The sequence below is a fragment of the Vulpes lagopus genome, chromosome 6, assembly GCF_018345385.1.
Source record: "Vulpes lagopus strain Blue_001 chromosome 6, ASM1834538v1, whole genome shotgun sequence".
Lineage (NCBI taxonomy): Eukaryota > Metazoa > Chordata > Mammalia > Carnivora > Canidae > Vulpes > Vulpes lagopus.
In genome coordinates this window covers 13,500,405-13,516,241 of record NC_054829.1, presented here as the reverse complement: position 1 = coordinate 13,516,241, position 15,837 = coordinate 13,500,405, and the positions used below count along the sequence as shown (strand labels likewise).

The window sequence follows — 15,837 nt, the reverse complement described above, 5'->3', positions numbered from 1 at the left end:
GACTATTACCTCTCATCAACTGAGGGTTCTTTCCCTTGCAAATGAGGCTTGACTCCAAACATTGGGCGAATATTTGTTGATAAGGCTCTAATGGTGTAACTGATTTCATTCTCTCTTGTAACATCACTGTCATAGCCTGCCATCAAAACATAAGAATTATTCTCTGAGTTACAACTGAGGAGCTCTGTTACAATCCTATAAATTAGACACAGGATGTTCAACAATATGAAATAAGTAAATTGTGTTATAGCCAAATTAGGAAATAATATACAGCCAGTAAAAATGATGTAGAATATTTAATGATCTGTAAAAATGTTTTCAAAATATTATCAAAAAATATCAGTCTACAGAATATAAATTCAATGTATTTTTGTTAAAAATGATTATATAAAAATAATTTATATAAATGCACAAACCCCCATGGAAATATCTCAATATGTTAACAGAAGTTACCTCTGTTACCTCTCTGAAGTTTTCAAATGGTAAGTTCTGTGTTTATTTTTATTGCAAACTGTATTTTCTAATTTTTCTATAATGAGCTGGTATTATTTGTATATTAGGAAAAGATAAAAAGCATTTTAAAACATGAGGTTCAATACCTAAAATTTATTTTGATAGTAGTTAATGCAAGATTATCCTACATTTATAGATGAAGAATACTAAGCATCAATACATGCCAGCTCATTATTTTTGATTCGTAAAATCAATTTTGGTGTTAAACAGACCACAAAAACTAAAATCACAATTATTCAAACATACTTATTACTTGTGTAATAATTTAAACTACTATTGTAGTTTAAATTAGTTGAGCTAAATTGTTTCTGTGTTTTAATTAAAATACTTTAAATTGACATACCCCCATCTTCTTCTGAATCTGTATCAGATTCTTCACTATCACAAGGTCTTTTTTCTCGATAGCCCTCCATTTCATTTGTCCAAACCATTAAAGACATATCTGCACCTCCTAAGGTAACCAACATGCTGTCATCATAAGTCCAGCGAACATTTGTGACATGGGTACTATGGGCCACATACCTCTTAAACTTTCCAAATTTTCCCTAAAGATTAAAAAGAAAAATTCAGAGTCTTTCTGAGAAATGTTACTACTTAAAAATGGTCAGTTATAATTTTGAATTTCTTTCTTAATATATGATTAGAGATTAATCATTACAAAGGCATCTTGTAAAAAAAAGAAAAGAAAACACTGAAACTCACTAGAATAAAAAATGATGATTCCTAAACCTGGTGACAACAGGATAAAACTAGTAGTTTCACATATTTATAGTACCCTGGGCACATTTAAAATTTTTTTTTAATTTTTAATTTTTATTTTTTAAAGATTTTATTTATTTATTCATAGAGACAGAGAGAGAGAGGGGCACAGACACAGGCAGAATAGAAGCAGACATCATACAGAGAGCCTGATGTGGGACTCGATCCAGGGTCTCCAGGATCACGCTCTGGGCTGCAGGCGGCGCTAAACCGCTGCGCCACCAGGGCTGCCCCACATTTTTTTAAAAAATGAACTTGGTATTGTGCATTAAAAGCATAAAAATGTCTGACCTTTGACTTATCAGTCCCCCTTTTAGGGATCTATGCTAAAAAAATGCTATGTATGCAAAAAACATCCACCACAATATTTACAGCAGTGAAAAAATTTAAATACCTTAAATAGTCAGTCAAATAATAGTTAACTACAGTGTATATATATGGAAAAGTATACATCTGTTCAAAATAATGGCTATGCAGACATTGTTGTTGGGTACAGATGCAATAATAACTAACAAAGTCAGGATATAAATGTTTATGTACATGGCCATATTAACAGAAAGTAATCATCAACCCTTTTGGAATATACTCATGTAAATATATTGCATCTTAATTAACTAGTGTTTGTGTTTATAAATAGTACATATAAAATGTATTTTTCTTTTAAATATCAAGAAAAATCCAAGTTATAGACACTGGCAACTTTAAATCCAGAACACTAGCATAAAAATCAGATCAACGTATTAGAAGCAGGTTTTATTATTAGTTTTTAAAAGATTTTATTTATTTAAGAGAGGGAGTAAGAGAGCACGAGCTGGGGGAGAGGCAGATGGAGAGGGAGAGGTAGAGAGAGAGGGAGACTTCCTGCTGAGCAGGGAGCCTGACACAGGGATCGATCCCAGGACTCCAGGATCATGACCTGAGCAGATGCTTAACCAACTGAGCTGCCCAGGTTCCCCTCTAAGCAGGTTTTCAATGGACATTTTTCAAAGGTATTAAAATAAATGTCTTTAAATATAGTGATAGCTAAAACAGTGAATTCTTTGGAAAATACTGTTAATAAAGGTCAGCTGAAATAGAAGGGAGGGATCTTTCGTCCAAACACTGCAAGAAGGTAGCTTCCCAAAGATTTTGTGGTTCTTGCTACAGTGAAGCCAAGCAGGAATCTGTAGATGACTGTCCTAGAACCTATTCTTAGGGCACCTATACCATCTAGAAAGCCTGGAAGTGAAGTTTCTGATCAATAAATGCCTTATTGGAACACATTCTTTATCAATTAAAGTTCTGCCACTTAAGTGTATCTAAAATACGGATGTGTGAGATATTTCTTCAGGTGCCTGGGTTCTCTATGAGAATTTTTAAACTTGTGTTTTCATTTCAATGCTGATCTAAAAATATAAATACAAGCAGCTATTTAAGATCAGTATCATAATATGATTTCAGTGCCCTATTTCAAATTTATGTTTATGTTTGTGATGTTGCCAGATTATAATATACAGTTGACCCCTGAACAACATGGGTTTGAACTGCAAAAGTCCACTTATATATAAGCAGATATTTTTTGGTAAACACAATACAGCACTGTAAATGTATTTTCTCTTCCTTATTTTTATATTTTGATTATTCTTGCAATAACTTTTCTCTAGCTTATTGTAAGAGTATAGTATGTAATACATACAACATACAAAATATATGTTGACTGTTTATGTTACTGGTAAGGCTCCCGTTCAACAGTAGGCTATTAGTAAAGTTGTTGGGGAGTCAAAAGTTATAAGTGAATTTCAGAGGTCAGCACCCCTACCCCCACATTGTTCAAAGGTCAATTATATATCTGAATCAGTGACAACTAAGAAATAAATGCATCTGGACTTGATATATGAATTTTATTTTTGTGCTAAATGGAAGCCTGTTTCCCAGTAGCTTGAAAAGAGGAAAACAATTAAGAGAATTCAATTTCCACACTGCACACCACAGCATGGTATGTAGCACGCCAAAGAGTCTGTGCAGTCTAGTTTTAGCAAAATATCATTCATTACATTGAATCAATGCTATTTTGATTTTATAGGTAGATATTGCATTTATAGTATTTTGTTTCTAATGGTTAAAAGACTTTAAACTTTAAAGCTATAAATATAGAGTCTGTGTTTACTGTTGATGGTATATACTTAATCAAAAGAATACCAAAATTATTTAAGTTAATATTAGGGATAAAAGAAATGTTTCCTCTAAAAGAGATATTTATATTACTCAATACTGAGAAACCCTGTACAGTAGACTTAAGGCACAGGATCATAAATTATAAGACTACTTCTAAATAAAAGCAATAAATATTATGTCAAAAATAGGGTACATAATTCTAAACCTTTCGTAATACATACGTATATTCATATTACCCAACAAAATACTATGAAAGGGCATTACCTTAACCATTTTTATAATTATGATCATTAGGAGAGTTAAAGAAAAACACATACTTTAGCAGGATATCTAAATAACTTCACAAATCCCAAATCATCCCCAGTAGCTAGGACCATTTTGTCACTGGTGAGGCAAGAGGCAGTTATGTCTGTGACTTCTCCAACTACTGGCCAAATTCCCTCACAGCATAAACCAAGCACACTTGTCCATGATGCCCAACAAATTTTTTCTACCTAAAAAGGAAAAAAAAGGCTGTAAGTTCGTGATATCTAAACTTTAAATATTGACAACAAAAATCTGAATATTTTTCTTTATAATTATATATGGCACAAGTAAAACTAAAATTTTAATAAAAACAGTGAAATTATTAGTTTTGGTTTTGCAGCTTCCTAAGTCTGCTAATTCCTGTAGAAAAATATAACATCATTCAAGATGTTATATATCCACTGTGTGTTCTAGATACTGAGAATTCAGTGATAATAAATAAGACCATTTCTGCTCTTAGAATAATCAAGAAATCTATATTTCATGTCTAAATTTCTAATACTTTAGAGGCATGTTTTCCAATTAATCATTATCGCAAATTAAAAACCTTTACTTAGAGTCTCTCTCCTTATTAAGCCACTTTCATATTAAATTTGTTTAGCCTCTCTTCCTTGGCCATGTCAAAAATTTTGCTAATACTGTCACTCACAAAATCAAACACATTTTTTTCTTTTTTCTTTTCTTTAAACAGGTATTTGCCAACAAGCATCTAGGCATATGGGTTACAAAAGATTTGATAGTCATGCAGTGTTCTTATCTAAGATAGCATGTCTTCTATTTGCCTCATGTCCTTTGAGGAAAGTAATTGGAGCATGGCTAGACATAAAAGTGACTTATTCCTTTTTTTTTTTTTTTCCCTTTTTATAGAGAGAGTGTGCACATGAGTGCCAGGGAGGGCGGAGGTGGGGAGGAGAGAGAGAATCTCAAGCAGGCTCCACACTGGGCCTGACACAGGGCTTGATCTCACAACCCTGAGATCATGACCTGAGCTGAAATCAAAAGCCAGGCAGGCCACTTAACCAACTAAGTCACCCAGACGCCCCTGTTTTATTCCTTTTCTTAATACAACACCTTCTCCTTTACTCATCTAATAGGCTAGCAAAATAAACTAATAGTTTTGATTTGAATAATCTGAGAACAGGCTTCATATGTAAATGATGGAAGGTGGGCATCACTGTTCTAACCACTTTGTCAGATCAACAATAATGCAAGCACTATTATTTTCCTACCTCCACACTGGGGATGGTTTGTTTTTTCCCTCTGGGAGCTTCAAAGAATAACTGTTCCTTAGCACCTGTGTTGACCTGTAAAAGCTTTCCTTAAAAAAAATTAAAAAATATATACATATATAAAATATATCTATACATTTAGTAGGATGTTTAACTTTTTAAAATATTTTCTTTCACGGTTTATTATGACATTTGTTTCATAATCATAAAATTGTTTCATATTATGTACAATTAATAGAGTCAATCCTATTTAAAAGCATTCAATGAACATTACATTAGTATTTTTTACCACCTTTCTCCCATTAAATTCCTTTTCTTTTAAATTCCAGTGTAGAAAACATAGTGTTATATTAGTTTCAAGTGTGCAATATAGCAATTCAACAATTCTATAATACATTATATCATGTAAGTGTACCCTTCATCCACTTCTCCTATTTCACCCATATTCCTACCTCCCTCTTTAAAGTTTTACTTTATTTATTCTTTTTAAGTAAACTCTACATCCAACATAAGGCTCAAACTCACAACCCTGAGATCAAGAGTCACATGCTCCACCAACTGAGTCAGCCAGGTACCCTGATATTTTATTATTTTGGTGTAATTGTAAATGGGATTGTTTTCTTAATTTCTCTTTCTGCTGCCTTTTTAGTGTATAGAAATGCAATGGATTTCTGCATATTGATTTTATATCCTATTACCATACTGAATATGTTTATGAGTTCTAGTAGTTTTTTTGTGGAGTTTTTAGGATTTTCCATATATGGTATTCATGTCATCTGCAAAGAGTAAAGTTTTACTTCTTCCTTACCAATTTGGATTCTTTCTTTTTCTTATTTCAGTGCTGTGGCTAGGACTTCTATAATACTATGTGTAATAAAAGTGATAAGAGTGGACATCCTTGTCTTGTTCCTGAGATCATATGGAAAGCTCCCCGTTTTGTTTTTTTGTTTTTTTTTAATATTTCATTTATTCACGAGAGACACAGGCAGAGGGAGAAGCAGGCTCCATGCAGGGAGCCCGATGCAGGACTTGATCCCAGGACCCCAGGATCACACCTTGGGCCAAAGGCAGGCGCTCAACCGCTGAGCCACCCAGGGATCCCCCAGCTCCCAGTTTTTCACCATAAAGTAATGATACGATGTAAGCAAGGTTTTTTTTTTTTTTTTAAATATATGGTCTTTATTATGTTGAGGTATGTTCCCTCTAAACTACCTTGTGAAGGTTTCATCATGAATAGATACTGTACTTTGTCAAATACTTTTTCTCTATTTACTGAAATGATCATAAGCTTTTTATCCCTTCTCTTATTGATGTGACGTATCATGTTGATTGATTGTGAATATTGAACCCTGCCTGCATCCCAGGAATAAATTCTGTATGATTGTGAGAGTGATTTTATTATATTGTTGGGTTTTGTTTGCTGATATTTTGTTGAGGATTACCGCGCATCTAATGTTCGTCAGAAATACTAGCCTGTAATTTTCTTTTCCTGTGGTGTCTTTATCTGGTTTTGGTATTAATGTAATGCTGGCCTTAAAGAATGAATTTGGAAGCTTTCTTTCCTCTTCTATTTTTTGGAAAATTTTGAGAAGAACAAGCACTAACTCTTTTTTAGTGTGCAGCAGAATTGCCCTGTGAAGTTACTGGTCCTGGGCTTTTGTTTGTTGGGAGTTTGGGGATTACTGATTCAGTATCATCGCTGTGACCAGTCTGTTCAAATTTTCTTTTCCTGTTTCAGTTTTGATAGGTTATATGTTTCTAGGAGTTTATCCTCTTCTCCTATGCTGTCATATTGTTTGGTATATTCTTTTTCTTTTCTTTTTTTTTTTTTAAGATTTTATTTATTCATGAGAGAGACAGAGAGAGAGGCAGAGACACAGGCAGAGGAAGAAGCAGGCTCCATGTAGGGAGCCCAACGTAGGACTCAATCCGGGGACTCCAGGATCACGTCCTGAGCCAAAGGCTCAGCTTAACCGCTGAGCCACCCCCCGGGCATCCCTGGGATATTATTTTTCATACTATTCTCTTACAATTCTTTGTATTCCTATGATGTCGGGTTATTATTTCCCATATTTCATTTTTGATTTTAAGTCATTTTTTATATATTTTTTTTCTTTTTTAGATGAACTTGGCTAGAGGTTTAACAATTTTGTTGATCTTTTCAAAGAACCAGCTTCCTGGTTTCATGGACCTGATCTATTGTTTTAGTTTCTCTTTTATTTCTGTTCAAATCTTTATTATTTCCTTTCTTCTGCTAGATTTGGTTTTGTTCTTTTTCTATCTTCTTGAGGTGTAGGGTTAGGTTGAAATTTTTCTTGCTTCTTAAAGTAGACCTATTTTGCTATGAACTTCCCTCTTTTTTTTTTTTTTTTAAATTTTTATTTATTTATGATAGTCACAGGGAGAGAGAGAAATAGGGAGAGGCAGAGACACAGGCAGAGAGAGAAGCAGGCTCCATGCACCGGGAGCCCGATGTGGGATTCAATCCCGGGTCTCCAGGATCGCGCCCTGGGCCAAAGGCAGGCTCCAAACCGCTGCGCCACCCAGGGATCCCTGAACTTCCCTCTTAGAACTGCTTTTGCTACATACCAAAGATTTTGGATTATTGTGTTTTCATTTTCATTGTCTCCATGATTTTTAATTTCTTCTTTGAATTCTTGGTTGACACCATCATTATTTAATAGCATGTTATTTAACCTCTATGTATTCATGTTCTTTCCAGTTTTTTTTTCTTGTGGTTGATTTCTCGTTTCATGGCATCATGGTCAGAAAAGATGCATGATATGAATTCAAGCTTTCTGAATTGTTGAGACCCGTTTTGTGTCCTAGTATGTTATACATTCTGGAGAACGTTTAATATGCACTTGAAAAGAATGTGTATTCTGCTGTTTTAGGACAGAATGTTCTAAATATGTCTGTTAAATCCCTCTGGTCCAGTGTCATTCAAAGCCACTGTTTCCTTGTTGATTTTGTTTGGACCTATCCATTGATATAAGTGAGGTGCTAAAGTCCCCAGCTATTATTGTATTACTATCAATTACCTCTTTTATGTTTGTTATTAATTGCTTTATGTATTTAAGTACTCCCATGTTAGGTGCAGAAATGTTTACAACTGTTATATCCTCTTGTTGAATTGTTCCCTTTATTAATATATACTGTCCTTCTTTATTTCTTGTTACAGATTCTGTTTTAAAGTCTATTTTATCCAATAGAAGTATTGGCTATCCTGGCTTATTTTTCACTTCCACCTGGATAAGAAATGGTTTTCCATTTCTTTACTTTCAATCTGCATGTGTCTTTAGGTCTGAAATGAGTCTCTTATAGGCAGCATATAGATGGGTCTTGCTTTTTTATCCATTCTCTCACCCTAGTCTTTTGTTTGTTTGTTTGTTTGTTTTTCACCCTAGTCTTTTGATTGGAGTGTTGTTTGTCCATTTACATCCAAAGTAATTATTGGTAGGTAGGTACTTATTGCCATTTTGGTACTTGTTTATGGTTGATTTTATAGTTCTTCTCTATTCATTTCTTCCCTCATTCTTTTCTCTCCTGGTTTGCTGGCTTTCTTTAGTGATATACTTTGTTTTTGTTTTTTTTTTAAATAATTTTTATTTATTTATGATAGGCACACAGTGAGAGAGAGAGAGGCAGAGACACAGGCAGAGGGAGAAGCAGGCTCCATGCACGGGGTGCCTGACGTGGGACTCGATCCCGGGTCCCCAGGATCGCGCCCTGGGCCAAAGGCAGGCGCCAAACCACTGCGCCACCCAGGGATCCCTCCTTACTTTTTACTTATGGTCTTTTCTTTCCACTCAGAGTCACCTTTAATATTTCTTGTAGGGCTGGTTTAGTGGTCATGAATTCCTTTAACTTTTATTTGTCTGGGGAACTCTATCTCTCCTTCTATTCTGAGTGAGAGCTTGATAGAATATTCTTGGCTGCAGGGTTTTCTCTTTCAGCATTCTGAATATATCATGCCATTTCCTTCTGGCCTGCAAAACATCTGCTGAAAAATCAGCTAAAGTCCTATGGGGTTTCTCTTGTATATAACTATCTTCTTTTCTCTTGCTGCTCTTAAAATTTTCTCTTTATCACTCCTTTTTGCCATTTTAATTACTGTGTGTCTTCACGTTAACCTCCTTGGTTGGTTTTGTTGTGGGCTCTCTGCACCTCCCGGATCTAGATTTCTCTTTCCCAGATTTGGGAAGTTTGCAGCTATTATTTCTTCAAATAAATTTTATGCCTCCTGTTTTCTTCTCCTTCTGAGATTCCTATAATGTGAATGTTATTACTCCTGATGGTATTATCACTGAGTTATCTAAGTCTGTTTTTCTTTAATTTTTAAAAAGATTTTATTTATTTATTCATGAGAGACACACACAGAGAGAGAAAGAGAGAGAGAGAGAGAGAGAGAGAGAGAGAAAGAGAGAGGGAGAACAGGCTCCATGCAGGGAGCCCGACGTGGGACTCGATCCCAGGTCTCCAGGATCACACCCTGGGCTGAAGGTGGCGCTAAACTGTTGAGTCACTGGGCTGCCCCCTCAGTCTGTTATCATTTATTATTTCTATTTTTTCCTCTCTCTTGTTCAGCTTGATTGCTTTCCATTATTATGTCCTCCAGGTTGTAGAGTCTCATGCTTCTGCTTACTCTAGTGTACTATTTATTCCATCTAGTATATGTTAAATTTCGTTTATTGAGTTCTTCATTTCTGATTGACTCTTTCTTATGCTTTCTTCTCTTTATTAAGGGTCTTATTGAGGTCATCTACTCTTTGCTCAAGTCCATTATGTATCTTTATGGTCATTACTTTAAATCCTTGATCAGGCATGTTTTTTTTATCTCAAATTTTGTTTAGCTCTCTTACTGTGATTTTGTCTTCTTTCATTTGGGACATATTCCTGTCTCAACACGCTGTCTAATTCTCTGTGTCTATTTCTCTCTGTTAGGAAAGTCAGTTATATCTCCTGCTCTTGAAAGTAGTGGCCTTATGAAAAAGAGGTCCTGTGGTGCCCTGTAGCACCATGTCCCCTGTTTTACTGGAACCCAGCGCTTCAGAAGTGTCTCCTATGTGTGTTGTGTGTGCCCTACTGTTGTAGCTGAGTAGCTTTTGCCTTCAGTCCAGTCATCTGCAATGGCTCTCTGCTGCTGTGGGCAGGGTTTTTCCCTTTGTTGTTAATGGGACAGTCTGGGGCCACCTTGGGCTTGAGTCAGACCAGGTGTTTGCCAGAGATGTAGTAGGACCAAACTGTAGGGCACTTTCCCTGTGTTGTCCCCTGAGAAGCTTTCATAGGTGGGTGGGACTTGCAGTCAGATGAGATGGCTGCCCCCAACTCACTGCTGGCACTGTAGTTAGACTAATGTCTATGGTTATGTTTGACTCTCCCCAGAGTAGGAGTCACTTCGGAGTAGTGCTGGTTCCTGTCAGGGCTGCTTGCATTCTGCCAGAATTATGGCAATGCTTTGGATGGATTCCAGCCAAGGTTATATTGAAAGGGGCATGTCCCCAGGAGCACATAGAAGTGGGGTATGTGGTGTTAGCAAGGCTTGTGTAGGTGTGCTGTGAAAGGAGACCTGGAACCAAGGTCTGGCTGGAAGGGGTGTATCTGAAGAATGTAGGAGCAGGGAGCATTGTTAAGAAATTTAGGGGATCCCTGGGTGGCTCAGTGGTTTGGCGCCTGCCTTTGGCCCAGAGCGTGATCCTGGAGTCCTACGATCGAGTCCCGCATTGGGCTCCTGGAATGGAGCCTGCTTCTCCCTCCTCCTGTGCCTCTGCCTCTCTCTCTCTCTATCATAAACAAACAAACAAACAAACAAACAAATAAATAAATCTTAAAAAAAAAAGAAATTTAGGTGAAGAGTGTTTCTGCTTCATTGGTTCTTGTTGCTGTCCCTATGTCTAGGCTGGGGACACGGGAGGGAAATGGTGCCTGTTAGCTCTTTTGTTCTTAGATAGTTTCCCAACTCATACGCTCTGAGATTAGTAAAACAAAACTCCCTTCTACATACTCCATGGGTTTTCCAGTCGCTGCTTCCAGGGCTGTTTGTTACACTGTGTCATTAAGGGGGGAGATTCAGTTTCCTCTCACCCTCCTGGCTCTCCCAGAGCCAAAAGGGCTGATTTTTAAAATTCTAGGTGTTAAGCCTACAACTGATTGTAAGAATTTGTGGAATTTGAACCCATTTTCAAAGCCAAATATTTTGTCTTTTCCCTGTGGGCTCCCCACTGTGATGGTCTGTTTCTCTCCTCTCTCCAAGCCCGCAGTGTCCCTCCTCCCTCCTGAAGACAGTCCTATGAATCCTTTTAGTTCTCAACTGCATCTCCATCCTTCCTACCCTCTTTGTGTGGCTTCTTCTCTACATTTAGCTGGGGAGAATCTCTTTTGCCAGTCTTTGGGTCATTTTCTGAGTTATTTACACTGATGTGGGTGTTAGTTGTACCTGTATCTGATACAAGGTGAGTTTAGCACCCTCCTACTCTATCTTCCCTAGAAGTAGGATGTTTAACTTTAATGGGAAAAATTAGTCTTAAATATAAAAACCAATTTCCTCCACAGTCAACCACATATTGAATTCATAAATGGTTTAATTTTTATGTGTGTATATACATAAAAACTATTTTTGTTCCTATGCATATAAAAACCATAGAAATAAATTTGAGGATTTTTTAAAAAAGCATTTTGTTTAATTATGTTTGGAAAAACTTTAACAATTAGATTTATGTAAATAAATACATGAAACAAAAATCCTTAAAAATGGAGCATTTAGGGGCAGCCCAGGTGGCTCAGCAGTTTAGCACTGCCTTCAGCTCAGCTCGAGGTCTCCAAAGACCTGGAGACCCGGGATCCTGGAGATCCGAGATCGAGTCCCACATCAGGTTCCCTACAGGGAGCCTGCTTCTCCCTCTGCCTGTGTCTCTGCCTCTCTCTCTCTGTGTCTCTCATGAATAAATAAAATCTTAAAAAAAAATGGAGCATTTAAAATATTTAGCATTTATCCAAATTATTAAACATTGCCATGTGCAATGCATTCTACTAAAAAAACAAAGATAAAGATACTCATTAAATTCTGTATGTTATATAATTGTGACTATTTTTAAGAAATGTGTTTTATTGAATGATGGTGAAAAGACATTAAAATCCTCATTAACATATCTATTTTTGAAATTTTCAATTATTATTTATACTAAACTTATCTGACAAAAGTGAGGACAAATGACTGAAAAACTTTTTTACCTAATATTTAATTTACTTTACAAATTAACTTATTACTCTACTACCACTTGAGTTATAACTTAAGTATTGAAAAATCTAAACTGGTAGCATTCACTTTCAGATGTTAAATAAAGGAGTAAAAAGTAATTTTGAGAATGTTTCTCACAAGGATTCTGAACTCATTTGTTGAATCACGTTTTGGTTTCTTTAAAATAGTATGCTAAATCAAATGAACTTTTACCAAATAGTAGGTTATTTAAATTCTTACCTCTAATATCCCAATCAACATGGGTTATGTAACTGGTAGCGCCTTTGCATATTCCTACTCGTTTACTACTCATCACATTGTATATATCTATAAAACTGTCATGGGATGCTACCGCAAGGTATTTCCCAGAACCTAGAAGAGAAACGTATTTGCTTGAGATTTTCTATCTTTAAAAATATTTTTTACACTCAACAACTAGAGTTAATTTTCTTAATATTTTTTTGGAGGAACTCTTATCTTAGGTGTTTTGTAAATTATAGCAAAATGTCTATCAAGTGAGAAACTGTAACTATATATTTTCAAGTATATTATGATTAACAAAATGTTTTCTTTGGTGTAGTGAGACAGCTCAATGGAAAGCAAGGACCAAAAATTATATACCATATAATTTAATACAGCATGTGTTTAAAAAAAAAGAAAGAAAGGAAAAAAGAAAAAAAAAGCCCTCTAAATTTAGAAGAGATGGAGGTAAACTAACAAATTTTGCCTTAACATTAGTACTTCCCACATTATAGTGTATTCTGTCAGAGTGAATACATGGAAATTGATGAAGCAAAGTTAATGCAAAATTTCAAAAGTATTAAGAATATAATGAAGATAGTTATCCAATCTATGTTAGAAATGAAGAAACCGAAACCCAGAGAAGTGCCTTGGCTCAAATCACACAGAAAATTTAGTGACAGAATTGGCACTAAGCTGGATATTTTGCCACTGATCTAATATGGGAATTTTACCTCTTACCTTACTGTCTTTTCTAGTAAAAAATTAAAATTCCAAGATAGAATAATGGTTAATAAAAATTACATATTGATATATTTGCTTACTGCCACACCCAAGTTAATAATCAAGTATGATTTCAACGCTGTCTTACCTGGTGAAAATCGAATATCTGAAATAATATCTTTTCTGTGGTGAAAAGACACAAGGTCCTCTAGAGTATCTGCATTTGCCATTAAGAAACTTCCATCATTCAAACCTACAGCTAAAGCTTTACCATCAGGAGAAAAACAGCAACATCTCCCACCTAAAAGAGACAGACAGCATATATCAGGTGATTTTCTTTTTTTTAAATTATGTGCTTAAGGAACTTCTAATTTCAAAGAGAATTCCTGTATCCATTATGGCCCCAAATCAGTATTCAAAAGGAGTCAAGGGATGCAGGCAACAGAGTTTTCTACTGAAATCGGTGGTATGGAAAGCATTCCCCTCTTCCAAATGTAACAAAAGTACTAATATTTACCTTAAAAAATTAAGTTGATGAAAGATAATGAGAGATTTTAACTAGTGTAAAAAGCCAATGACACATGCAGAAATTTTTTTGTGTGTGTGTGTGTGAGATTACTACCTCTGTAGTTTCTATCTAACAAATCAGATTTTTTTTTTTTTATAAATCAGAAATTTAAGAAATAAGGCCATCCTTACAAAAGTCCTTTCAAATTTGAAAAAATATGACAATAGATAATTACTAAAGCTAGGAAGACCTATCCATGCATGGAAGATCTAATCATGCTTGAAGAAATAATGATGCTAATATTATTAATTTTGAAGAAAAAAGAATTAATATGTATTGGGAAATAAACAAAAATGGGCTTGCCCTGATAGCAAGGGATATATGGCAGACATATTCAAAAGTCCTAAGACTTTTGGTGTCTTACATAACATTTGGAGAGAAGGGGTACAGCTGTTACAGAATGAAAAGTTACAGAATGAACTGAGAACAAGTTATTTATTTATCATTTCATTATCAAGAACATATTGGTAATGAAGAAATCTAGGATGATTTTTGAGATTTAAGAGATGATGGCAACCTGCAGCTGGGTAGCTGGAGTCGAAGTGATGACAAAGGTGAGGATTTGGATATTTTGAAGATACAGTTGCCAGGACTCTAAGTGGGAGGAGAGCAGAAGAAAAAGATAAAAATCAAGAATATTTTTTCAAATGGTGATATTATTCCCAAGATGGAAAAAACTGAGGAAGTACAAATGTTTGGCTTTATACCCACACAGTTAAGGATACTTATGAGAAATTAAGTGAAGACATCGAGAAGCCAGTTTGATTAATTATACTTCTCTGAAGTTCAAAGGAGAGGACTAGACTAGAGATATAAATATGGGAAACAGTGGCATACAGTTAGTAGTCACAGTCATGAACTTGGATAAGAGCTTGTTATTAATTTATTGCCTCTCAGCTCCGAATCCACCCTTTTCTTTCCTGCTATGTGATATTAGAGCTAGGCCCTGTAGACATTTTTCCTTTTCCAGCTAATTTGACTTTGTGGAGGGTCCTTGCAAAGCCAAAGAAGGAAGAGGTTTTTCTTTCCTCTGGTGTGCTGGAACCAGTAGATGAGATTAATGACAGGGCAAGGGTAGGTATGGGGGATGGGATTGGGAATGGAAGATTTTCTCTGCCACCACAGCAAAAGATTTCTTTGACCAGCCCTTTGGCAAGTTTCTTTTCCAATGGCACCCATATCCTCTCCAAAGAGATCTGAATCTGCCTGGGAGAGGAGAGGAAGAGTCCTTCCTTAATCACCATCCACTAATCCTGCAGGTGGCAGTTGCTTTCTGCAGTTGCTACTCCTATACTCCTTAGAATCCTCCTTACCTCTTTTAGTAGCTAACCATCTTTTATTAGTTAACAACACTTATTCATATTAAATTTCCCCTATTCCATTTACTAAGGTGGTTTCTATCTGTAAATTATAGCAAAAATGGTTACAGAACTGGTACTGAAGTAGTCATAGGAGACAGATCATTGAAGATGGGACTTTTTGGAATTGGTTTAGTCATGCCTTTGGATATATACACAGTGCTGAGCCCTTAACAATGGGAAATGGGATGCATAACAATCAAGTAATCTCCTGTGGTTAACAGTAGAGTGTCTACGGAACTAAAATGCCCTGGGAGTCCAAGAGGCTGCTGTCTTTGACACAAAATAATGATGACCACAAGAATGATACTGTGCAAAAGATTCCACTGAGTGCCTGGAACATTTAAAAGAAAGAAGGAGCAAGCTCAGGTCTGTCTGTCTATCTATTTATTTTTTAAAGATTTTGTTTACTCATTCATGAGAGAGAGAAAGAGAGAGAGAGACAGGCAGAGGGAGAAGCAGGCTCCATATAGGGAGCCTGATGTGGGACTCGACCCGAGGGTCTCCAGGATCACGCTCTGGGCTGAAGGCAGGCACTAAACCGCTGAGCCACCCAGGGATCCCCAAGCTTAGGTCTTTAAACACTCAGTATGAGTCATGGTCTGAATAGAGACCACAGGCTGATGTTGCTAAAATTTAAAAGACAAAATTTAATTGTGTAGGTTGCAAATTTACAATGTCAGTTGAATTCCCAGTCTCACCAAGTTTCTTATGTGATGGGGCACTGACTGGGAAGGAAGGAATTTCGAA

The 15,837-nt window shown here is 35.9% G+C and overlaps 1 protein-coding gene across 7 annotated transcripts in view; it reads right to left on the bottom strand.

The window, feature by feature from the left end:
• Positions 1–15,837, bottom strand: part of EML5 (EMAP like 5) — a 183,838-nt gene that overhangs the window by 35,730 nt on the left and 132,271 nt on the right. For all 7 annotated transcript variants that reach the window (XM_041758309.1, XM_041758310.1, XM_041758311.1 and 4 more), the window contains 6 exons: positions 13,310–13,462; positions 12,439–12,570; positions 4,962–5,050; positions 3,744–3,920; positions 857–1,058; positions 10–136 (listed from right to left, as the gene is read on the bottom strand). In XM_041758309.1, coding sequence (XP_041614243.1) covers positions 10–136; positions 857–1,058; positions 3,744–3,920; positions 4,962–5,050; positions 12,439–12,570; positions 13,310–13,462 — 880 coding nt within the window. The remainder of the gene's footprint in view (positions 1–9; positions 137–856; positions 1,059–3,743; positions 3,921–4,961; positions 5,051–12,438; positions 12,571–13,309; positions 13,463–15,837) is intronic.